Source organism: Oncorhynchus mykiss, chromosome 28 (genome assembly GCF_057628025.1).
Source record: "Oncorhynchus mykiss isolate SJ-2025 chromosome 28, ASM5762802v1, whole genome shotgun sequence".
NCBI lineage: Eukaryota > Metazoa > Chordata > Actinopteri > Salmoniformes > Salmonidae > Oncorhynchus > Oncorhynchus mykiss.
In genome coordinates this window covers 1,767,088-1,792,587 of record NC_143049.1, presented here as the reverse complement: position 1 = coordinate 1,792,587, position 25,500 = coordinate 1,767,088, and the positions used below count along the sequence as shown (strand labels likewise).

Below are 25,500 nucleotides of genomic sequence, written 5' to 3'. Positions count from 1 at the left end.
TTGCTGTGATAATAGAAATACAATGAAGGCTTTATTTAGTCCATTGATCTAGAATTGACTTGACAGAGGAATGGCAGTATATGTTTTGGTATTCTGCATAAACTGTCGTGTGCTTATTGTTGTCTCAGACTAGCTCCACAGTGGTCTGATGTTTCTCCTCTGTTTGTCCCGCCCAGCTTCCCATAGTTCTGCAACCAATCAACTGTACGCAAACCCCAGGACCAACCAGAGAGGAGCCCCTCACCAATCCTGAACTACAAGGTCCTGAAGCAGAGTGAGGACCCACTTCAGGACACACCCCCTCCAGAGGCCAGCAAATCAGAAAAGGATTTCTAGGATGCCAATTTCTTATTCATTTAGTTTCTATTGTTTTTTTTTTACAAAGGTTCTCTATACATTTGTAACAGACAGAAATTATGAACATTTCAGTGCACTTGGTGTGTAAAGAGGAGGGGAGGATGGATGAAAGAATGAGCGGGAGGGAGGGCACCCAACCTACAGTAGCTGTTCTTCATATCCTTGGGGTTGCAGGATCAGCCATGGGAGTCCTGGTAAATGAGCCAGACATGACCCAGGCTAAACAACACCAAGCCAGTCTGGGACAGGCAAAGAGCACAATATAGCTTCAATGGAAATTCTAACCAAAAGGAAGAGAGACCTGATTCTTCAAACAACTTAATTATAAGATTTCCAAAAACGGAGCAGTTAAGTCACTCAATTGTGCAGATTTTGGAGCCCAACGAACAGTGGGGTCTCAGCTTTTATATGAAAGTACAACCTCTTGGCAGATGTGTGTAAACGGGCAGGGAACAGTGTGTAAAAGATTAGTTTGTCTGTGCAGATTAAGATTGCACGATTACTCGTCTAACGGCATTTGCCACAGCTCACACCGTGCTCATTTCTGCAAGTTTCCACACAGCTGAGTTCTGGCAGATAGATAAAACGTGATGTCGCATGCTGCGTTTGCACCCAAACGGCTCTGAGCTGTCGACAAGATTGTATCAGGGGGGAAAAAACACTAGCATATAACAATAGACACTTCTCTAAGTAAAAAGTATGTCTAATTTTCTCACTACACACTATGCCAAAGTCTTGTTCACTACTCGGCTATTCCAATCGGACATGAGGAAGGTTGGAAATAAAGGTTTACGCTAACCAACACCCCCTGGCCCTTCCCATATGAGTTAGACCTCCGTGACTGAAATTGAGTCACACCACTATAGATGGCCTACTCTGCCCTGTTCAACCCCATATGATGTGGTCACCGATTATGTTCATGCATCTCCCATGTAGTCAGCCTGAGTCGCATCCAATACACATGACCTGTCCTGCTCAACACCCCACCCTCAACACCATCCTGTTCAGTTTGCCCCCCCCCCCCCCCCAAAAAAAAATGTATATGCAGAAAAGCATTCAATAATTTTTTACATTTAACCAGGTGAGTCCCATTGAATCTATTTTTTTAAGGGAGGCCTGGCAGCCATTATAATCTACACTACTAGAAGGTCAATATGTGCATTCTAAATTACACCCTGTTCCCTAAATTGGGCCCTGGTCAAAAGTAGCGCATTGTATAGGAAATGGGGTGCGATTTGGGATGATACCACCATTATAAATCTGTCGGCTTGTTCCCTTTCTTTTTCTTCTTTAAGTACCATGAAGAACGAAAGAGCCACACTACGGCCTGTCCTCTGTACATCAAAGATGACTGAAGTAACAGACATACCCTTTTTCGTGTGGTGCTATAATGTATTCTCAACCAGCCAAAGGTATATGATAATAATGATTATTGATTTAGGGCATAAAGGGACACTGTCCTAGTGGACTAAAAAGCAAGCTTTGTGGAGAATCTTCATGTAAAGTGTTTATATATCCAGAATAAGACTTAATCTGTGTTTGGGAAATCTTCCCAAATATCTATATTTTTTTTATCTTAGCTTGCTATGGGTTTGGTTTGATCCAGGCTGTTTTATATACATTTAAGGTTGTCCCCACTCTTTTTCCAGTAGATGTTGTGGTTCCACTTCAAATTAGGTGTAAAACCCATGTATGTGTTTAATTACATTGTAGGCAGTTATGTAAGAATGTTTGCCTAGGTAAACAGTTTAAGTTGTAAGTACTAATTCATTACACTAACTACGTTATAAGGAGACTTAGGGCTCGATTCAGCGCTATAGCACGATTGAAAGGCAACGTTCTCGCTGCATTCACGGTAAACGCTGTATATAATGGCTCAAACTGAAATTACCTTTATTTCAAGTGCACAATAGTGCTGAACTTCAGCAATACGGATTGAATCAAACCCCCTAGATTAACCGATTTGTTTATAATATTCAATATAGCCTTAAATGGGTTTTGGCCTTGTATGTCTGTGCATATTGTTTTATGAAGACAGAGGCGGACAGCTATCTAAACTTATCGTAAGCATGGTCTAATTACCGATAGGGTGGAGCCATTGATCATCAGTTATATTAACTGCAAACATGGGGCCTCCTGAGTGGCGCAGCAGACGAAGTCACTGCATCGCAGTACTTGAGGCGTCACTACAGACCCGGGTTCGATCCCAACCGGCCGTGACCTGGTGTCCCATAGGGCGGCGCACAATTGGCCCAGGGTCATCCGGGTTAGGGGATGTTTGGCCGGGGGTCTTTACTTGGCTCATAGCGCTCTAGCTACTCCTTGTGGCGGGCCGGGCACCTGCAGGCTGACTTCCGGTAGTCAGTTGAACTGTGTGGCAAAATGTGTAGAATTACAGGAAATTAGCTTTAAAACTACACATCTTTCTTTCCGCCCCATGGGAAAGTGTAGAATTGCAGCACAATTTTCTCTACGCCCCATGGCAAAATGTGCTGAATGGCAGGAAAGGAACGTTAAAACATAAGTTCTCTGCTGTCACGGGGGTGGGTTACTAAAATGTTTTGGTCGCAAAGTGTGTGTTGGGGGGGGTACGCAACCACAGCAGCCCTAAACAAAGAGTTGCAGTCCGTTTTACCTTAGATTATATAATGTAATGGTCAAAACATTGATTTGAGAGTTGTAAAGGTAGGGTGAGGTCTGTGCTTTTTTGACAACACACACAAAGCAAGTCCTGCAGGCTCAAGTTTTATCTTCACTTGATTACTGTCCAGTCATATGGTCAAGTGCTGCAAAGATGGCCCTAGTTAAGCTGCAGCTGGTCCAGAATAGAGCAGCACATTTAGCTTTTAATTGTAATTAGAGGGTTAATATCAATTATATGCATGCCAGTCTCTCTTGGCTAAGAGTTGAGGAGATACTGACTGCATCAATTCCTGTTTTTATAAGAAACATGAATGTGTTAAATTCCAGATTGTTTGCAATAGTCAACTTACACACACACACACTTACCCCACCAGGGATCTTTTCACAGTCCCCAGGTTCAGAACAAATTCAAGGAAACATACAGTATGATTGCACGGAACTCCCTTCCATCTCATATGGCACAAGTGAGCAGCAAACCTGTTTAAAACAACAAATAAAGCAACGCCTCTCCATGTGACCTACTTCCTGTGTATGTACTGATATGAAGTGTAACTGATAGATGCAAACAAACATATTCATGTTTTTAAATGTAAATTGTAAAGTATTGTGTCTGTACTTTCTTGGACCCCAGTAAGACTAGCTGTCGCAATTGGCATCCTAATAAAATCATTATTTCTGTTTTAGACTGGAAAGGGTAGGAGGGGAATAATTCGGAGATGACATTGACTGGACAGGCAAGGCTGGCTACATACATCATCATGGTTCTTTCTTTTTATTATTTCTATCAGCTGTGGATGGGAAGAACAACAGTTCAGCAGAACAATGATATTACAACAGAATAGTCAGACCATAGATCTTCAGTGCCTTCAGAAAGTATTCATACCCCTTGACTTATTACATATTTTGTTGTTACATGCAGAATTCTAAATGGATGAAATACTTTCCGCCCCTCTACATGCAATACGCCATAATGACAGTGTAAACATGTGTAGACATTTTTGCATTCAAAACTAAATACAGAAATCTAATTTACATACGTTTTCACACCCGAGTCAATACTTTGTAGAAGCACCTTTGGCGGTGATTACAGATTTGAGTTATCTTGGGTATGTCTGTATGAGCTTTTTACATCTGGATTTGAGGATTTTCTTCCATTCAGGTTTTCTCAAGCTCTGTTAAGCTAGATAGGGAGCGGTGGTGAACAGCAATCTTTAAGTGTTTCCATAGATTTTCAATGGTATTCAGGTCTGGGCTTTGGCTGGGCCACTCAAGGACTTTTACATTATTGTTCTGAAGCCATTCCAGTGTTTCTTTGGCTGTATGCTTATGTCCTGTTGGAACGTAAATCTTCGCAGTCTAAGGTCATTTGCTCTCTGAAGCAGGTCCTCATCAAGGATTTGCCTATATTTGGATCCATTCAATGTTTCCTCTATCCTTACCACTCTCTCAGTTCCTGCCACTGACAAGCATCCTCATAGCATGATGCTGCCACCAGCATGCTTCACGACAGGTGGTGAGCTGTGCCTGGTTTTCTCAGTGCTTTGCATTCAGACCACAAACTTTTGCCTTATGATCTGTCTTTCACATGCCTTTTTTCTAAACTCCAGGTGTGCTGTCATGTGCCTTTTTCTCAGAAGTGTCTTCCGTCTGGCCATCCTCCCATAAAGTCCAGATTGGTGAAGTGTTGTAGAGAATGTTGTTCTTATGGCAGGTTCTCCCATCTCAGTCAAGGAGTTCTGTCAGAGTGGTCATTGCCTCCCTGACCAAGGGCCTTCTTGTTCAGTTTGGACAGAAGGCCAACTAGGCAGAGTCTGGGTAGTTCAATATTTTTTCAATTTCCCAATGATAGAGACCACGGTGCTCTTGGAAATTTTCAACAATCGAGAAATAGTTTTATACCCTTCTCCAGATATATACCTCATCACAATTTTATCTCAGCTCTAATAACAGTTCCTTGGACTTCATAGTATAGTTTCTGCTCTGACATCCACTGTCAACTGTGGACCTTATATAGACAGGTGTGTTTCTTTAAAATTCATGTCCAAACAATTTAACAAAGTAGTCGTGACATCAAGGATAATCAAAGAACATTGGTTGCACCTGAGCTCAATTTGGAGTGTCATAGCAAAGGGGATGTACATTTGATTTCTGTATTACATTTGCAAAATCTTTTTTTTTTATGTTTTCACTCATTGAATTCAGGCTGTAACCCAACAAAATGTGGAATAAGTCAAGGGGTATGAATACATTCTGAAGGCACTGTATATAACATGTTCTAATTATATGTATGTGTTCACTGGAAACTGTGAGCAACATAATTCACAAATCCTTCCAAACAACCTCCCCCATATTAAAACATAATTCAAAAAGTTTCATTATTAAAACATTATTTACAAGTTACCTTGGTTCCCAGAACATAACCTTGTTACAGTTACACAATGAGCAAAAAGGAAAAACGATTTGCTCCAGTTCAAACTAAACACAGTGTCCTAACATTTCTGTACATTCACACACACAGGGAAGCTGTGTGGTAAAACTTGACTTACTACAGTCCATTCTGAGCATTGATATCACGTGGTCAGGCCTTCTGCATTCAACAGTCCACCAAGTGCACAAACTGTCATGACACCCATTCCTGTCTCCCTCATGACAGAAACCACAGCAGAATTAGCATCATCTCTTTCCAGTAGTCATTATTATTCAGTGTTAAAATACACCAGAACCCCATACAGTTATTATTCCCTCTAACAGATAGAATGTATGGAAGTAAATGTAGCTATGACAAATGCATTATTTTCATTAAGACATTCTGATTTCAAGCAGCAGGTAGACTATATAGATTAGAGTAGTTTCTAATGTGCTCTGAGAATAAAGCGTACTTGGCACCTCAGATCTGTAAACAAGTTAAAATAATAAACAGCTTCCTAACACCACTGCTCAACATGAATAAGAATCCTTTAAAAGTAAAGACGTGAGTGGTTAGAGACACTTTCTCTTAAACCATGACAGAAACACTCATCAGAACAATATAAATGTCTTTGGAAATTCAACAGGCACTCAAGAAGTACAAGGAATTAGAAAAGCCAAATCAGTCCAAATATTTTAAAAATCACATCTTTACTTTGATCAGAACAGACTGCTTTTGAGGGCCAAATAAAATCACTTGTGGACCGGTTTTGGCACACAGGCACCCAGCTGCAGACCCCTGGCATAGGGTTTTGGTCTTACCCTGTCGCCTTACAGGTAGATTACGCGTTCCTTGGTTGGTTTGCTGGCTATGTCTTTTGGGAAGGGTGGAGGATGGGGAGGTTCGGGTGGAGGGAAGTGGCTCTGGCTGTTCATCCTCATGCTGCTGCTAGACAATAGGGTCTGGGAGTGCTTGGCATTGGACAGAGGCTCTGGAGGACTAAAGAAACGATCTGAGGAGGGATAGCAACATAGGGTTAACTTACTCATCGTGTGTCTGTACATGCTTAATGTTAATTTAGATCCTGAGACGTTAAAACATATCTCCAGTCATGGTAATAATCTGATAATGTGTATCTGGAAATCCCGAGGTTCTCGTCTTACCTGTTTGGTAGCTCCTGTGAGGACTCACAGTCCTCTTCCCTCGCAGACTCCCGCCCTCTTTTCTTGTCACTCTGATCGGCACCACCTGAGACATGTCTATAGATGCTGCAGGAAGAAAGACAACTACTCACTCCCTAACATAGAAAATATCAACAGTGGAGGTAAATGTTATAATTTGCTCAAAGATCTGACTTGTGATTGACATCATGATCCCACCAGTGGTGGTTGGTGCTGTTTAAGATGAGGACACCATTTTTTATGAGCATGGCCTTATTTCTATAACAGCATATTGAATGACTGTCATTCGTATCCCATTCACCCAGTTCAATGTAACATCAATAGATTTAGGCTACTACTTGAATTCTCCCTATACCTATGAGGTTGCTTCAACCTAGCTATGAATGAACGTTTACAATGTAGGTGCACAGTTGCAAACGAGAGTTTCTATTGGACAAATTCAGGTATGTTTATCCCTGTTTGGTTCCGTTTAAGAAACGTTTTTCAACAGAATCGGCAGAATGAATACACCCCTGATCAGACGCAAACAGTTCACTTTCATAGCTTTTTCTATTCCTTCTCACATCTACCCACTCTCTTCCTCTCACCTTTTCCCTTCGCTTGTGGACTTCAATGCACAACACATCAGCTGTCTGTGACCAGGGGGGATATGTCCAAGCTAAACCTTCATATCATAAGCAATACATACAGCCTACATTGTTTTCACCATATTAGCTAAAGTGATGTCCTAGTCAACATAGCTAATATAACTAATGTGTTAGTAAACCCACTACAATCATGCTGTACAGTGTACAGTCAGTAAGCAGTTTAGAAGGCGGCTGGCAATAAATTAGTCAAACCAAAAGCTTACCTTGACTTGGAAGAGTTCAAGTGTTGGACAGTCATAGCCAGCTAGCTAACATAGCATCCCTCTCTGTTTGAGCTGGGTGTTTGAGTAGGCTAAACTAGCTAGCTCCATTTGCGCCTCCATTTTTTAAGAAATTAATTTGTTCAAACTGTTCAACTATTGTCATCTTTCTCTCGCCGAGTCAACTACTCACCATATTCTATGCACTGCAGTGTTAGCTAGCTGTAGCGTATGCTTTCAGTACTAGATTCATTCTCTGATCCTTTGATCGGGTGGACAACATGTCCGTTCATGCAGCAAGAGCTCTGAGGTTGGAGGATGTCCTCCGGAAGTTGTCATAATTTCTGTGTAACAGTGGAGGCTGCTGAGGGGAGGACGGCTCATAATAATGGCTGGAACAGAGTAAATGGAATGGCATCAAACACATGGAAAGGATGTGTTTAATGTATTTGATACCATTCCACTAATTCTGCTCCAGTCATTACCATGAGCCCTTGTCCTCCCCAATTAAGGTGACACCAACCTCCTGTGCTGTGTAAATCTATGGAAGGCTGTTGAGAACCTTGAGCCTCTTTGGTTTTGTATTGAAGTTAGTATACCCAGACGAGGACAGAAGCTAGCTGTCCCCTGGCGACACCATGGTGCTACCCTACAGAGTGCTGTTGAGACTACTGTAGACCTTCATTGCAAAACAGTGTGTTTTAATCTATTATTTGGTGACATGTGAATATATTTAGTATATGATCACTTTTTTTATGTTTCACTATTTTTATAAAATTCACTGAGGATGGTCCTTCCCTTCCCACTAAGCCCGATGAAGAGCCTTTGTCTTCAATACATTGCTAATAAAAACTATAGGAGCATCTAACCATCCAGTGTGGGTAGTTTTATGTGATCATTTCTACCATGTCTGTAATGAAGTATTCCGTTATATTCTACAGTGCTGTGTTCTGACCTGCACTATGCATGCGCTGGTGCGATCCCTTTTTTCTGCTCTTCTCCTTGCCCTTGCTGCTGAGGGTAGCCAGCTTGGTGGGGATCTGCTGCTGCACAGCCCCTGGCTTGTGGACCACCTGGTTGGTGGTGCTGATCAGGTGAATGGGAACCTCCGCTTTAGGGGGCGCAGGGCTGATGCTCTCTCTATGAAGGGGCACCTATAACACAATAATGTAAAGTTAGGAATACTGTAACCTTGTCCCCACGCTATCGCGCACAGTTATTATTTGAAATGGCGTCCCTTGTGTGCACTTCCGGTAATACCGTATACTCCAGGTGGTACAGAAACTGTATGACGCTATGAAAATCTGAATACCGCCCAACCTTAGTTGTCGGAAATGATTGGTTGGTAGATTAAGTCAATGCTTATGCTCTGGGAGTTTCTCCTGCTCTTTCTGTATTGGCTAATGAAGGCCAAGTTTGGCACACGTTGGTCCACCAGACTCGCATTTGGGCGGAAGTGTCTGGGAATGAGATTATGAATACTGGGAACTACTGGGAAACGAGTTACAACACACAGCTATGGGGATCAAACTCGTAAGAGTGTTGTACCGAGTGTACCATCTGATAGGGAACTTTGTCACTTTTCATGGAAATGCATTTTGTGAGGTCAGCATACAAAATATCAATACACTACAGTACAACAAATGGAATACAAAAATGCTGGAAGGTGAACACATATTCACATAGTCCTGTGGATAGGGTTTGCAAAGTACCGTTAACTTTTCCAAAATATTACAGAAATCTTCTACTTCTCATATTTCCTATTTCTAGAATTTGGGGAAAGTTGCCGGAATTTGTCAACCCTATCTGTGGTTGGTATACTGTCCATCCATGGAGTCTAGCTCACGTTACGTCCTAGCTATGTCTCACCTCTGGGGGTGGCTCCAGGAAAGCTGTGGCTAGAGAGAGGCTAGGTTGAATGTGGACCTTCGAGGCTGGGATGGGGGTCACGTCACCTCCCGTGGTCCAACCACCAATCAGGTCCCCTCTGAACGACTGGGAGAGGTCCCCTCGGAAGGAAGCAGAGTGGGGGAGGTCCCCTCGGAACGACTGAGAGTGGGGGACAGCCTGAGAAGAAGAAGAGAATGACCAGGTGACCTAAACATCAATGTATATAAATGCATAATTAACCTCCCTCTCACTGTTGATCCTCAGTCCTTAACGACCACACCACCTCCTCACCTGCTGAGTGTTGAAGTTAAAACTCCCAGGTTTGGCAATGGTCTTGTTCTTCTTCAACTTCATCTGTAAATCCAGGCGTTCCTTCTGTTTCTCCACAGTCCTTGTAGACTCTCTCAGCCTCTCCAGATCCTGTTGGTAAGGTAAGTCACATGAACAATGGAAACATGCCAGCAGCACTCACTTGGATAAAATTGGCAATTGATGCTTTGTTTTTTTAAAAACTCTTAATAGACCATATTACATTTTGGTCATTTAGCAGACACTCTTATCACAGTAAGACCACCATTGTTATATTGTAACACTGTATAATGTAACAAAACAAAGCAGAAACCTGTTGGTAGGTTTCTCTCCATCTCTCCAGCTCCCCCCTCTCCTCTGCTAGCTTCTCCTTCAGTCTCCTACACTCCTCCTCTCTGTGTCTTAGCTCTGCCTCCAGGACCTCCGCCTGCAACTGGTGGCACGCCTGCTCCTCCTCCCAGCGAGCCTGAGAATGAGATGGATCAAATAGCAATGAGAGAAAAGTAAGATAGATAAGCAGGGGTGTCAAACTCATTACATGGAGGCCTGAGTTTCTGCTGGAGCAACTAGAAAACCAGGCGAGGAAAGTTCCTAAGTAAATCAGTGATCAATCACTGAGAAGCAAAAACCATGCAGACACTCTGCCCTCCATGGAACGAGTTTGACACCTGTGAGGCAGAGAGATGAGATAGATATCATAGATAAAACACAATAGATAGAGGATTAATCGAGATAAAAATAAAAAGACACAGGAAATTCATCCAGCAGGTGTAACCGTATAACAAGATTGTATGTATACATATACAACATGGCTATATTTTGGTAAAAGCTGAAAGACGTAATAACTGATACAGTTTCTGCAGTTTAAAGCTCTATTCTAGCTACCTGTTCCTGATGGTGTCTCTCTCCGTTTCTCTAACCTAATAAACCATTTTCTACCTCAGGAATTTAAACTGTGTTCTAGTCTGTGCTGTCTGCAGTTTGTGGAAGTTGGCCATCTCCTCTCTCCATTTCTATAATGTAATAAACGGTGTTCTAGTTCAATACCTGTTCTTGTCTGTGCTGTGTCTGCAGCTTGTGGAAGTTGGCCATCTCCTCTCTCTGTTTCTCCATGTTACGTTGTTTCTCCTGCTCCAGGAGCACATTTCCACGAGGACGGCCCGGATGCTCACGGTCTGACAGCGAGGCACGCTGCAACTCGATGTGGCTGTCCTGCTGGGACACGATGGCCTACGGGGACGGGCAGGGAACAAACTTAACACCAGGAGGCAGAGGACAAACTTCAGACCAGGGGACGGTCAGGGGACACAGTTAAAACCTATCTAATAGTAAGAGAAGACCGGTCAATCGTAGCAACTGTCTGTAGAATGTAAAGAATAGATACAGTATGTCTTACCAGCAGACTGTAGAGTTTCTGTGAGAGCAGCAGCACTCTGTCAAAGAACTGGGGAGAGAGAGATAGAAGTAAGGTTGTGTAGCAGCTTTCGAATAGCCGTGGGAAAACCAATTGCAAGATTTGAGATGCACACAAGAATCCAAACAAATAACTGCAAGGTAAACAAAAGGTTCCAGTATAACAGGTATACAAATTAGATCAAGGTAAAACATTTGCCATAACGCGCAGGCCTCACTTCCTGTTTCTATATACCCAATATGTGGATATCCGGGCGGGCCCACCCATACTTACAACTAAATGAGGATAGAGGGAGTAATTGGCCTGTTAGAATTCAAATAATAGAGCATAACCAAATTAATGCATAAACCACAGAGTGCCGTGAAAAATAATATGCCCCCTTTCTGATTTTCTCTTTTTGTTTTGACACCGAATGTTATCAGATCTTTGACCAAAACCTGATGTTGGATAACGGGAACCTGAGTGAACAAATAACACAACATTTTGACAAAGTTATACAATACCCAATGCCCCTGTGTGAAAATCTTTAGCTGCAATGACTGCAACCAAACACTTCGTAGAGTTGTTGATCATACATCGCTGTGGAGGAATTTTGGCCCCCTCTTCTTACTTTAACTTAGAAACATTTGTGGGTTTTCATGCATGAACTGCTCATTTCAGGTTCTGCCACAACATTTCAAATAGGTTTAGGTCTGGACTTTGACTAGGCCATTCCAAAACTTTACATTTGTAGATTTTCAGCCATTCTGATGTAGAGTTGCTTCTGTGTTTTGGATCATTGTCTTGCTCCATGACCCAGCTTCAGCTCACGGATGGATAGCCTGACATTCTCCTTTAGAATTATCTAATACAGGCCTCCCGAGTGTCACTACAGACCCGGGTTCGATCCCAGGAGGTGTCACAACCTGCTGTGATCGGGAGTCCCATAGGGCTTCGCACAGTTGGCCCAGCGTCGTCTGGGTTAGGGGAGGGTTTTGCTCTAGTGACTATGTGGCGGGCCGGGCGCCTGCAGGCTGACTTCGGTCGTCAGTTGAACGGTGTATCCTCCGACACAATGGTGCTGTTAAGAAGCGAAGTGTGGCGGGTCATGTTTCGGAGGACACATAACTCGACCTTTGCCTCCCAAGCCCGTTGGGGAGTTGCAGCGATTGAGACAAGATCAAAATTGGAGAAAAAAAATACAATTCTATAATACTGAGCAGAAATGATGGCAAGTCGTCCAGGTCCCGAGGAGGCAAAGCATCCCCAAACCATCACACTACCACTGCCATGCTTGACCGTTGGTATGAGGTTCTTACTGTGGAATGCAGTGTTTGGTTTTCGTCAGACATAACGGGACCCATGTCGTCTAAAAAGTCGACTCAAGTTGGCCTTGAAAAAAAAAAAGCACCTGGATGATTGTCAAGAATGTTCTATGTTCTATGGACAGATGTGTCAAAAGTGGAACGTTGTTATGTCTCTCGAAAACTAAACAGGGCCTTCCAGGTTACCTTTATTTAATATTAGGATTTGATCTGAAAACATTCAGTGTCAAAAATATACAAAAATAGAGAAAATCAGAAAGGGGGTAAATACTTTTTCACAGCACTGTAAATAAATTAAATGATCCTTAAATATAAATATGATCTAATAGACAAATATTTGCATAACTAATAAAACACAAAAACTGGCTCCAACAGGTTAGCACAATAAAAAAAAAAAGTGTGACTGCAGATATTCATGAACCTAAACATCAAGATATGTTCAGACTTCAGAGTCATCTAGCAACACTTACCTCAGCTTCAGGAAAGGATGGATTTGGGCATGGAGAAGTCCAGTATGATGCTGGTGCAGGTGACTCAGCCTGTAATCACAATACCATGAATCAGACGAACTAAACCAGTCAATACCTCCCTCCCTGAGGAGAGAACAATAGCACACTTGTAGGAGGGAACAAGTGCCCACTTGGAAGTGAAAGGGAGAGAATGGGACAGCCAGTCACTCACCGACATTTCCAGACTCTCTGACTGGTCAAGGTCCTGTAGCTGGGGGTCAGAGTTTGAATGCTGACTGCTGTCTAGAGGTTGTACCGCCACACTGCCTGGCCGTTCTCCCGCCTGTATATTACCATCTGGAAAACATGCACAGCAAATGTTGAACAAATAACGTTCAACTGTGTTCCAAAGAAAACACTGGATTTGTGAGATAAGAGGAATGATACAGTATGACCAGATATTAATACGAACAGTGGTATAATAAGGGAAAGGGAAGGGGCATACCTAATGAGTTGTACAACTGAATGCATTCAACTGAAATGTGTCTTCTGCATTTAACCCAACCCCTCTGAATCAGAGAGGAGTAGGGGTAAATCCAGCAACCATAGTCCATCTATATGAGTTGTAGACTGAGCGGTAGACTTACTCTTCATAGGGGGTATGGGATTGCAGACATAGCGCCCTAAGGTTTCGGCTGTCCTGAGTGCGGCTAGGTTCCGCAGCCCCTCAAGGCCTAGCCCCCCTCGAAGGAGCCGTAGATCTTCGGGTCTCAAACTGTATCCCAGTGATCCCAGGAAGTCCTCTGGAGGGGGGTAGGGGTCTCTCAGAGTCACACCGGACAGGAGAAGGCGCTGCAGATTCTCCACTGATGAGAGAAGAAGAATAAACTAAAAGCTGATTATCTGACTGATAAGCTGACATTGGATTCTCATGGTGGGCCAATAAGTATTCACAATTCAAGTTGGAAGTTTACATACACTTAGGTGGGAGTCATTACATCTAGTTTTTCAACCACTCCACACATTTCTTGTTAACAATCAAAAGAAATCAGCCAAGACCTCCGAAAAGACATTGTAGACCTCCACAAGTCTAGTTCATCCTTGGGAGCAATTTCCAAACGCTTGAAGGTACCACGTTCATCTGTACAAACAATAGTACGCAAGTGTAAACACCATGGGACCATGCAGCTGTCATACCGCTCAGGAAGGAGACGCGTTCTGTCTCCTCGAGATGAATGTACTTTGGTGAGAAAAGTGCAAATCAATCCCAGAACAACCGCAAAGAACCTTGTGAAGATGCTGGAGGAAACAGGTACAAAAAATGGTCTATATCCACAGTAAAACGAGTCCGATATCGATATCAGCAAAGAAGAAGCCACTGCTCCAAAACCGCCATAAAAATGCCAGACCACAGTTTGCAGCTGCACATGGGGACAAAGAGCATACTTTTTGGAGAAATGTCCTCTCATCTGATGAAACAAAAATAGAACTGTTTGGCCATAATCACCATCGTTGTGTTTGGAGGAAAAAGGGAGAGGCTTGCAAGCCGTAGAACACCATCCCAACCGTGAAGCACGGGGGTGGCAGCATCATGTTGTGGGGTGCTTTGCTGCAGGAGGGTCTGGTACACTTCACAAAATATCATGAGGATGGAAATGTATGTGGATATATTGAAGCAACATCTCAAGACATCAGTCAGGAAATTAAAGCTTGGTCGCAAATGGGTCTTCCAAATGGACAATGACCCCAAGCATACTTCCAAAGTTGTGGCAAAATGGCTTAAGGACAACAAAATCAAGGTATTGGAGTGGCCATCACAAAGCCCTAACCTCAATCCCATAGAAAAGTCGTGGGCAGAACTGAAAAAGTGTGTGCGAGCAAGGAGGCCTACAAACCTGACTCAGTTACACCAGCTTTGTCAGGAGGAATGGGCCAACCTTCACCCAACTTATTGTGGGAAGCTTATGGAAGGCTACCCGAAACGTTTGTCACAATTTAAAGGCAATGCTACCAAATACTAATTGAGTGTATGTAAACTTCTGACCCACTGGGAATGTGATAAAAGAAATAAAAGCTGAAATAAATCATTCTCTCTACTATTATTCTGACATTTCACATTCTTTAAATAAATTGGTGATCTTAACTGACATAAAACAGGGAATTTTTACTAGAATTAAATGTCAGGAATTGTGAAAAACTGAGTGTAAATGTATTTGGCTAAGGTGTATGTAAACTTCTGGCTTCAACTGTATATCAGATTTACTAAAGAAAAGGGTTAAGTTCCCTATTATCAGACCTAGCAGGAGTACCAAGGCCAGCCTATCAGAGGTGACGGTGGAGCTATTACAATATTGCTTTAACCTATCAAATCCTCTCAGATCTCCACAATTGCATAAGGTCTAGGGGTGCATTTGTCATACAAACTTACCCTCAGTGATGGCCCCCTTGAGCAGTGTCTCCCCCTGCTGGGGGTCTAAGTCGTCACTGCGGAGCAGCAGACGAGAGTGATTAGCTACATCTTCCAGCCCTGTTACAGCCTCCGCCATGTCAGCAAACATACGCAGCTTCTCTGTCAGGCTCTGCATGATCTGGGCATCCTTCATACATAGACTCCCTGGAGACACACACAGATTCTATGGTCAGAAAAAAAACAGACCTACAGATACACACACATATATTCCATATGACCTGACAATGGGAGTTGCAGGCAGCTGTTATTGAGGACATTTTGAAGCGATCGGGTAGAGCTGGTATGGGTTGTGTCTTTTACCTTGGAAGTCTCTGGTTTAGCCTGGCCTCCTCCTGTTCACTGTACAGCTGCTCCTCCACCGAGTGCGTGGCCAAAGAGTTCTATTTTCATGTCATCCGACAAATCTAAACGCCTGGAGTTGGCACTTGGATGCCAAACGGCATTGGAACCAGTGTTATGAAAACATGAAAATAGATCTCTTTGGCCACGCACACCAGTGGTGGGTTTGGCGTCAAAATAAGGATGCACGAGCATAAATAAACCCCACACTGGCCAATGCCCTTAGCAATTCAAGTTTCAGCCAAATGAGCTTCAGCCCCTCGCTATTTGAGTGACAGCTAGCAAGATGCACACACAGAGCGAGAGCAATGACTTGGTGCACATAGAGTGAGCTTCAAAAGTACTGGGACAGTGACACATTTGTTGTTGTTTTAGCTCTGTACTCCAGCACTTTGAAATTATACAATGACTATGGGGTTAAAGTGTAGACTGTCAGTTTTAATTTGAGGGGATTTTAATCCATATTTTTATTTATACCTTTATTTAACTAGGCAAGTCAGTTAAGAACAAATTCTTATTTTCAATGACGGCCTAGGAACAGTGGGTTAACTGCCTGTTCAGGGGCAGAATGACAGATATGGGGTCAACGGTTTAGAAATTACAGCACTTTTTGTAAATAGTCCCCCCATTTTAGTGGACCAAAAGGATTGGGACAAATTCCTGTGTATTAAAGTAATAAAAAGTTTAGTATTTGGTCCCATATTCATAGCACACAATGACTAGATCAAGCTTGTGACTCTACACATTTGATGGATGCATTTGCTGTTGGTTTTGGTTGTGTTTCAGATTATGCACAATAGAAAGGAATGATTCATAATGTATTGTGTCATTTTGGAGTCACCTTTTTGTAAATAAGAATATAATGTTTCTAAACACTTCTACATTAATGTGGATGCTACCATGATTATGGATAATCCTGAATGAATTGTGAATAATGATGAGTGAGAAAGTTAGACGCACAAATATCAAACCCCCAAGACATGCTTTTGAGGGGGTATGATATTTGTGCGTCTGTAACTTTGTCACTCATCATTATTCACACTTCATTAAAGATGATCCGTAATCACGGGAGTCCCCGCACTAATTTAGGAGTGTTTAGAAACATATTCTATTTTTATTTACAATAAAAGTGACACTAAATGACAATACATTATGAATCATTCATTTATATTGGTTACAAAACACAAACACAACAAAAACAAACAGCAAATGCATCCAACAAATTTGTAGTCACAAGCTAGATGTAGTGATTGCGTGCTTTGAATATGGGACTAAATGCTTAACCTTTTACTACTTTAATACACATACAAGTGAATATGTCCCAATACTTTTAGTCCCCTAAAATGGGGGAACTATGTACAACAAGTGCTGTAATTTCTAAAGGGTTCACCCGATATGGATGAAGATACCCTCAAATTAAAGCTGACAGTCTGCACTTTAACCTCGTTTTCATTGTGTCATTTCAAATCCAAAATGCTAGAGTACAGTCGTGGCCAAATGTTTTGAGAATCACAAAAATATTAATTTCCACAGATTTTGCTGCTTCAGTGTCTTTAGATATTTTTTTCAGATGTTACTATGGAATACTGAAGTATAATTACAAGCATTTCACAAGTGTCAAAGGCCTTTATTGACAATTACATGAAGTTGATGCAAAGAGTCAATATTTGCAGTGTTGACCTTTCTTTTTCAAGACCTCTGGGCCACACACTGATGGCAGCCCATTCTTGCATAATCAATGCTTGGAGTTTGTCAGAATTGATGGGTTTTTGTTTGTCCACCCGCCTCTTGAGGATTGACCACAAGTTCTCAATGGGATTACGATCTAGGGAGTTTCCTGGCCATGGACCCAAAATATTGATGTTTTGTTCCCCGAGCCACATAGTTAACACTTTTTCCTTATGGCAAGGTGCTCCAACATGCTGGAAAAGGCATTGTTCGTCACCAAACTGTTCCTGGATGGTTGGGAGAAGTTGCTCTCGGAGGATGTGTTGGTACCATTCTTTATTCATGGCTGTGTTCTTAGGCGAAATTGTGAGTGAGCCCACTCCCTTGGCTGAGAAGCAACCCCACACATGAATGGTCTCAGGATGCTTTACTGTTGGCATGACACAGGACTGATGGTAGCTCTCACCTTGTCTTCTCCGGACAAGCTTTTTTCTGGATGCCCCAAACAATCAGAAAGGATATTCAGAGAAAATGACTTTACCCAAGTCCTCAGCAGTCCAATCCCTGTACCTTTTGCAGAATATCAGTCTGTCCCTGGTGTTTTACCTGGAGAGAAGTGGCTTCTTTGCTGCCCTTCTTGACACCAGGCCATCCTCCAAAAGTCTTCGCCTCACTGTGCGTGCAGATGCACTCACACCTGCCTGCTGCCATTCCTGAGCAAGCTCTGTACTGGTGGTGCCCCGATCCCGCAGCTGAATCAACTTTAGGAGACGGTCCTGGCGCTTGCTGGACTTTCTTGGGTGCACTGAAGCCTTCTTCACCACAATTGAATCGCTCTCCTTTAAGTTATTGGTGATCCGATAAATGGTTGATTTAGATGCAATCTTCCTGGCAGCAATATCCTTGCCTGTGAAGACCTTTTTTGTGCAAAGCAATGATGATGGCACGTGTTTCCTTGCAGGTAACCATGGTTGGCAGAGGACGAACAATGATTCCAAGCACCACCCTCCTTTTGAAGCTTCCAGTCTGTTATTCGAACTCAATCAGCATGACCGAGTGATCTCCAGCCTTGTCCTCGTCAACACTCACACCCGTGTTAGCGAGAGAATCACTGACATGATGGTCAGCTGGTCTTTTTGTGGCAATGTTTTTGGGGGATTCAGTTCATTTGCATGGCAAATAGGGACATTGCAATTAACTGCAATTCATCTGATCACTCTTCATAACATTCTGGAGTATATGCAAATTGCCATCATACAAACTGAGGCAGCAGACTGAAAATGCATATTTGTGTCATTCACAAAACCTTTGGCCACGACTGTACAGAGCCAAAACAACAAATGTGTCACTGTCCCAATACTTCACTGTAACTGTACACTTTTGGCTCGTGGACACTACTTTCAGAACTACTGGCTAAAAAGTATACAAAAGTACCAGAGAATATATTTAAGGTCAACTCATGAACTTTACCCAGTACCAGGTCATTTTAGCCTGGTGGCCTCTGCCAGGAGGCTGAAACTTGGCCGAAAGCAGATCTTCCAGCAAGACAATAACCCCAAGTAAGTGGTTAATTGACCACAAAATCAACATTTTGCATTGGGCATCTCAGTCTCCGGACTTGAATCACGGTGAAAACCTGTGTTTGGGCAGTCTACAAGCGCAGATTAAGGATATCAAGGATCTGGAAAGATTCCGAAAACAGGGGTGCAAATAATTTTGACCCCAATCTTTTTGAGAGAAAATTTTTTACATGTAAAATATTGTTTTTGCTTACAATATAGCTCAGTATATGTATTATTTATTTGATACAGTTTTTTGCTGATCTTTATCAAGGATGCCAATAATTTTGGATTTGACTATTTCTTTTTAAATCACCTTTCAGCCATCTGTTGGCTGCCTGCCAGTTGACAGTCCCCTCATGGAGCAGGTTTCTGGACCCCACTGCCAGGTCCTCTCTCTTCAACACCCTTCCATCCTTCAGCCTGCCGCGGGAATGAGGTTCCAAACTTCTGCCTATGTCTCTCAACCAAGAGGCCCTCTCATAGTCATGGACCTGAGAGTCCACAGCAGAGATGGTCTCTCTGATCAGAACCAGGGCTTGGGCCAGGGCATCGTGCTCCTCACTGTCAGCTGATGGGAGAAGATGGGATGAGAGTAGAGGATTGGGTTTGGGTTCATTCCAATTAAATTCAGTCAATTCAGGAAGTAAAATCAAATTTAATTTGTGAACAGCGCAGTTAACAAGCATGCTGGGCCTGGGGGCTGATAGTGCAAAGATATATGCATCCTTGCCCACCTGAGCCCACCTTAAAGGCATTCAGTTACCTAACGAAGTCTGTTAGTTACCATCAGTGTTCTGTAGAATGCGTTCGACCAGAAAGGGGTACTTTGCGAGCCGCTGAGTCACCAACAGAATACATTCTGGGACTCCTAACTGCCGCACGATGGACAACCGACCGATTTTCGTAATCAAGTTCTGGAACTTCTTGTTGTTCTGTAGCTGTTCTTTGTAGAAGCTGACAGCATCTGTGTGGTGACTGCAGCAGTCTCCATAGCTCTCCTTCATCCTCTCTCCCATCTCACCTGAAAACTACACCACCACATCATCATGATGATTAGGTAAACAACAAGCATCAGGTATGACTCAATATATGACAAAGGGATAGTACAGAGAGAGTCATGATTTCTTGAGAATGCTTTCTCAGAATCAGTATATCTCCCAGCTGTGTGACAGTGTAATGGCTCCTACCTGTTTGTGTTACAGTGTAATGGTTACTACATGTCTGTTTCAATGACTGTATATATGAATGGACCAAGCCATCAGTCATGTGAAACCATTCCTATGTGAAGACTCAATAGCGCATTGAAGCCAAATTAGGTCGGTTAAGATGGCGTCTCGTGGAGACAACTTGCGCAGTTTCAGCTACTCCAGGAAGTGAAGTTGCAGGCTAGCTCAGCTGCCCTACACATTCATTAACTCAAGATGAAGGCGGACCTGGGTACTGCAGGCTGCCATTAGCAACAAAATTAACAAAATCAACAAAAATAACTTATTCTGTGTGCGATTTTAAAATAATCGGTTCGAAGATACATCTGGTGTATTAGAAGCAATTATTGGTACTTTGATTGTCTTCACGAAGATTGCCCTTTTATCCATTCACTAAAATTGGGGATCATGTTTTTTGCTAACAATGCCTGTAGTACCGGGGTCGGCCTTCAACTTCCATGGCTTAAATGAGAGGTGGTAGTCGTTTTCCCCTGGTCTGTGTGACTGTGTAATGGTTCCTACCTGTCTGTGTTACAGTGCAGTGGTTCCTACCCTTCTGTGTAACAGTGTAATTAATGGTTGCTACCTGTTTGTGTAACAGTGTAATGGTTCATACCTGTCTGTGTGACAGTGTAATGGTTTTCACCTGGTTGATGATTATGTCTCCCAACTGTGCGACTGTGTAATGGTTCCTACCTGTTTGTGTAATGGTTCCTACCTGGTTGATGGGTACGTCTCCCAACTGTGTGACTGTGTAATGGTTCCTACCCGTCTGTGTAAGGGTGTAATGGTTCCTACCTGGTTGATGAGTATAGCTCCCAGCTGTGTGACTGTGTAGTGATTCTGTCCGTCGCGGCAGTCTCTAAGACACCACAGGAAGTGTTGGTGGATGTGCAGCAGGCTGTCCATCTGATGGAAGAGTAAAGGAAATGATTACTGTACATGTAATACACACCTATTGGTTTTAAGCAGGAGATGAAGTCACCGGAGGGAACATCCAGTCCAGCTTATGCTCCTTCATCTGAAGGCTCAGTCTCCGATCTCTCGCACTCTCTCCCCATCTCTCCATGTGTTACCTGAGGGAACATCCTGTCCAGCCTAGTCTCCTCCATCTGTAGGTTGCGTCTCAGCTCATACTGGTACACACTCAGCAGCAGCTTTAAGGTCCGCATGTGGTGCAGCTCAGTCTGGATCAACTCTGACACACACACACACACACACACACACACACACACACAGCATTATAATTATGCTTATGCTTATTATTAAAGTTAGTACCATCGGCATCATTATTACTGTTATAAAGTCATCAACATAATTGTAGCAATGGTTATCATCATCACCCAAATCAGTTCTTTAATGATAAGATCAGCTACCCCAGCTATAGTCTTACCATAGATGACATCTTGTCTCTTTATAGCGTCTTTGTGTAGCCTCTTTATGTACTGCTGGTCCACAGAGACACTCCAGGACTCTCCCTCTAGGTCCTGAGCATCAGCCTCCAACTCCGCTAGCAGGGCACTGTAGTGGCCATCTACACACACACACACAGCTTAATGGACATCTAGACACACACAAAACAAAGTGTCACAATAACACACAACAAACATAAGGCAGGTACAATAACACATACAGGACTAACTACTGCAACTACTGTAGCGTAGCTGACTCTCTGATCCTGTACCTTCTAAGTTGATGATGTCGGTGCTGGACGAAGAGAGGGACACAGAGTCCTCGGGAGGAGGGGATCGAGGAGAAAGTCCTCTGACAGCATCCAGGTTATCCATGTGTTACAGTATGTGGGGGTTAAAAGTCAGGATGATGGGTCCAAGGCCATTGGGAGGCCATGGGAGCCTGGGGGATGGAACCTGTATACAGGATTGCTGGATGGAGGGAGGAGAGAGATTGCATTTGTATTACATTGTGTTTTGTTATTTAATTGCTCATTTGTAAAGCTAATGAGAAATAACCTGGCCAGGTCACAATACCGTATACGGTACTGGAAGTTTGGTTTCATGTAAAGACAGTGTTTTGTTTGTTGTGGCCTACTATAATTTTAGATGTTTAAACTGATTTTAGATTAGATATACACAAAACAATTGTGGACACCCCTTCAAATGAGTGGATTCGGTCATTTCAGCCACACCCATTGCTGACAGGTGTATAAAAATCGGGCACACCGCCATGCAATCTCCATAGACAAACATTGGCAGTAGAATTGCCCATACTGAAGAGCACAGTGACTTTTAATGTGGCACCATCATAGGATGCAGCCTTTCCAACAAGACAGTTCATAACATTTCTGCCATGCTAGAGCTGCCATGGTCAACTGTAAGAGCTATTATTTTGAAGTGGAAACATCAAGGAGCAATAACGGCTCAGCCACAAAGTGGTAGGCCACACAAGCTCGCAGAACGGGACCGCCAAATGCTGAAGCGTGTAGCGCTTGCAACACTCACTACCGAGTTCTAAAATTATTCTGGAAGAAACCTCAGCACAACAACTGTTCGTCAGGAACTTCAAGAAATGGGTTTCCATGGCCGAGCAGCCGCACACAAGCCTAAGATCACCATGCGCAATGCCAAGCGTTGGCTGGAGTAGTGTAAAGCTCGCCACCATTTTACTCTGGAGCAGTGGAAACGCGTTCTCTGGAGTGATGAATCACGCTTCACCATCTGGCAGTCCGACGGACTAATCTGGGTTTGGTGAATGCTACCTGCCCAAACACATAGTATCAACTGTAAAGTTTGGTGTAGGAGGAGTAGCTCTGGGGCTGCCCCATAGTTCCAGTGAAGGGAAATCTTAAGGCTAGAGCACACAATGACATTCTAGACTATTTCTACCGTTCCTTGAAACGATCAAAAGCCTGAAAATACCCCAAACAAGAAGAGAGGATTAGATCGTGTTGAATCCTGACAAAGACTATTTTCTATTACAGAACAGAAACAAAGCCTGTGGTGTGGAAAGGAAAGAAAGCTGGTTTGACACAATTACAGCACCACAGCCCTAGTCAGACGAGCTCACTGACAACACACATGGCAGGGAGAGCAGGGGGCAATTCACACAAGAGAGCAGGGGGCAATTCCATGATAAAGAACTTGCACCGAGACTCTTTTTCTCTCTCTTTTTTCTCTCTCTTTTTTTTTTTATTGAAAAGTACGCCACACAAAAAATATTGATTTCAAAGTTTAACAACCCATACAACTCTATGCACAATGAATCATTTTAACAATTTATACTGAATTTCAGTAAAATCTCCCTCAGTTTTTTGTGTCCACGTTTTTCAAATTAGGATTCCACGATGTCTGCAGAAAGAATGGGGTATCAGCTATGGCATGATACATTGACTTTGAAAAAAAACATTTTTGGTTATTGAACTACAGTAAGTGAAGAGGATTTACACCCAGTAACAGAATTGGGGTAATCAAATCTGAAGTAATCCTAGTCATCTATGTTTCACAAGTTTGCAGTGGTGTAAAGTACTTAAGTAAAAATACTTTAAAGTACTACTTAAGTAGTTTTTGGGGGTAACTTTTACTTCACTATATTCCTAAAGAAAATGATATACATTTCCTCCATACATTTCCCTGACAACCAAAGTACTTGTTACATTTTGAATGCTTAGCAGGACAGGAAAATTGTCCAATTCACAGACTTATCAAGAGAACATCCCTGGTCATCTCTACTGCCTCTAATCTGGCGGACTCACTAAACACACAAGCTTCGTTTATGAATTATGTCTGAGTGTTGGAGTGTACCCCTGGCTATCTGTAAATTATGTCAGTGTTGGTGTGTGCCCCTGGCTATCTGTAAATTATTTCTGAGTGTTGGAGTGTGACCCTGGCTATCTGTAAATTAAGTCTCAGTGTTGGAGTGTTCACCTGTTCCCCTGGCTAAAAAACAAGAAAATGGTTTACTTTATGTAAGGAATTTGAAATTATTTATACTTTTGATACTTAAGTATATTTAAAACCCGTATTTTACTGGGTAATTTTTACTTTTACTTTAGTCATTTTCTATTAAGGTATATTTACTTATACTCAAGTATGACAATTGGGTACTTTTTCCACCACTGCAAGTTTGGACATCAAAGTACAGCACAGTAGAGCACAGTACAGAACAGTAGAGTTCAGTAAAGTAGAGTAGAGCACAATACATTAGTGAATTCAGCTCAGTGTGCTCTACTGTACTGTACTATACTTTATTGTACTCTACTGTACTATCCAAATATGTGAACCCAACTGTGGTTTGTGACAACTATGATTTCCCATTGTAACAAATTAAATTGCAGAAATTCCGATAGCGATTTTTTAGAAATCCCGTTACTGATTTGGTAACGGAATTTTGAGTTTTAATCACTTAATACATAAAATTGATATCAGTAAAAACACTAATTGATAGGTCTATCTTTACTTGTTACTTCTGTGTATGTTCATTATCCTCCCTCTTCATGAGGGAGAGAAATAAAAAAAATATCTTTAAGATGTGTTGTTTTGGTAACGGAATTTCGAGGCAGAAGGCAATATTTCTTAAACTTACAAGAGGCAAAAAAATTCTCCAAAACTAAATATTAAAAAGTGTTAATATAACTTGTCAGGGGTCTTCAACATCATTGTGTTTTAATGCATTTCTAAAACCTTGACTTTTTCTGGTACTGTAGATGTTTTCTAAGTTTTCTAATAGTCTCTTAGCTTTAATTTGAGACCCAATTTGACATGCTCCTACGAACTTGATTGATGTTCATTAGTATCATAGCATAGACCTAACGGTCACAGTTGTGAACTGACTCCATCAACTAAATTGCATTGAAATAAAATATGCTATCAACTTCATGAAGCCTTCATAGATCCTTTATAAGGCATAAATATATTAATAAAAAAACATTCATAAGCATATGTCATGCTAAAATGGATGGAGAAAGGGTTATGTCAGTACACCATCAGTATGTATGGGCCTCAGAGCAAGTTTGGTCTTATATGTCCAACCACTGTAGCTCAAAGATCTCTCTCTACTGGGTGGGTGGGTGGACACACACACACACCAGTGACAGCCTAGTGACACCAAGGCTGGCCGAAACATACAGACAGGAGTATGTGCCATAGAGTAAAGTAACCCACTGGCTGCATGTGTGTGTGTGTGTGTGTGTGTGGCTTAGTTCACACAGCTGGGTACTAAAGACACAGTTCACACACCCTTCTGTCGCTACAGTCTCTGGCTCACCTGTTAAGTACACAACAGACAGGACACAGCTTCCTCCTACAGTACACTACACAGAGAGTCAAGAAGAGGCACCCTATTCCCTACATGGTGCACTACTTTTGATCAGGGCCCATACAAGTAATGCACTACATAGGGAATAGGGTGCCATTTAGGAATGTAAGTTTTACACTTCCCCATACTGACCTGGGAGGAAAGGGGAGGAGGGGAGAGGGGGTGTGGAGCGTGAAATACAGGT

At 42.5% G+C, this 25,500-nt stretch overlaps 2 protein-coding genes across 7 annotated transcripts in view; one reads left to right on the top strand and one right to left on the bottom strand.

Annotated features, from left to right (window-relative positions):
* The window catches only part of LOC110508312 (signal peptide peptidase-like 2B), a 52,375-nt gene extending 47,006 nt beyond the window's left edge, over positions 1 to 5,369 (top strand). The window contains exon 14 of one of the 2 annotated variants that reach the window (XR_016492950.1): positions 177 to 3,521. Coding sequence is in view for 1 of the 2 variants with exons in the window: in XM_036966059.2 (XP_036821954.2) it covers positions 177 to 278 (102 nt within the window). In the remaining variant the exon portion in view is untranslated. Of the gene's footprint in view, positions 1 to 176 lie in introns of both variants that reach the window. The other variant, XM_036966059.2, reaches the window with a different exon arrangement.
* The window catches only part of LOC110508311 (rho guanine nucleotide exchange factor 18), a 40,492-nt gene continuing 18,737 nt past the window's right edge, over positions 3,746 to 25,500 (bottom strand). For 3 of the 5 annotated variants that reach the window (XM_090225765.1, XM_021588737.3, XM_021588736.3), the window contains exons 2-19: positions 21,730 to 21,928; positions 21,439 to 21,579; positions 21,122 to 21,243; positions 20,844 to 20,954; positions 19,625 to 19,868; positions 19,154 to 19,408; positions 15,230 to 15,415; positions 13,449 to 13,667; positions 13,034 to 13,158; positions 12,823 to 12,891; positions 11,031 to 11,078; positions 10,682 to 10,864; positions 9,948 to 10,100; positions 9,617 to 9,745; positions 9,305 to 9,502; positions 8,391 to 8,589; positions 6,571 to 6,675; positions 3,746 to 6,419 (exon numbers count right to left, since the gene is read on the bottom strand). In XM_090225765.1, coding sequence (XP_090081891.1) covers positions 6,238 to 6,419; positions 6,571 to 6,675; positions 8,391 to 8,589; positions 9,305 to 9,502; positions 9,617 to 9,745; positions 9,948 to 10,100; positions 10,682 to 10,864; positions 11,031 to 11,078; positions 12,823 to 12,891; positions 13,034 to 13,158; positions 13,449 to 13,667; positions 15,230 to 15,415; positions 19,154 to 19,408; positions 19,625 to 19,868; positions 20,844 to 20,954; positions 21,122 to 21,243; positions 21,439 to 21,579; positions 21,730 to 21,832 — 2,772 coding nt within the window. In that variant the 5' untranslated portion in view covers positions 21,833 to 21,928 and the 3' untranslated portion in view covers positions 3,746 to 6,237. Of the gene's footprint in view, positions 6,420 to 6,570; positions 6,676 to 8,390; positions 8,590 to 9,304; positions 9,503 to 9,616; positions 9,746 to 9,947; positions 10,101 to 10,681; positions 10,865 to 11,030; positions 11,079 to 12,822; positions 12,892 to 13,033; positions 13,159 to 13,448; positions 13,668 to 15,229; positions 15,416 to 19,153; positions 19,409 to 19,624; positions 19,869 to 20,843; positions 20,955 to 21,121; positions 21,244 to 21,438; positions 21,610 to 21,729; positions 21,929 to 25,500 lie in introns of all 5 variants that reach the window. The other 2 variants (XM_021588738.3, XM_090225766.1) reach the window with 1 other exon arrangement.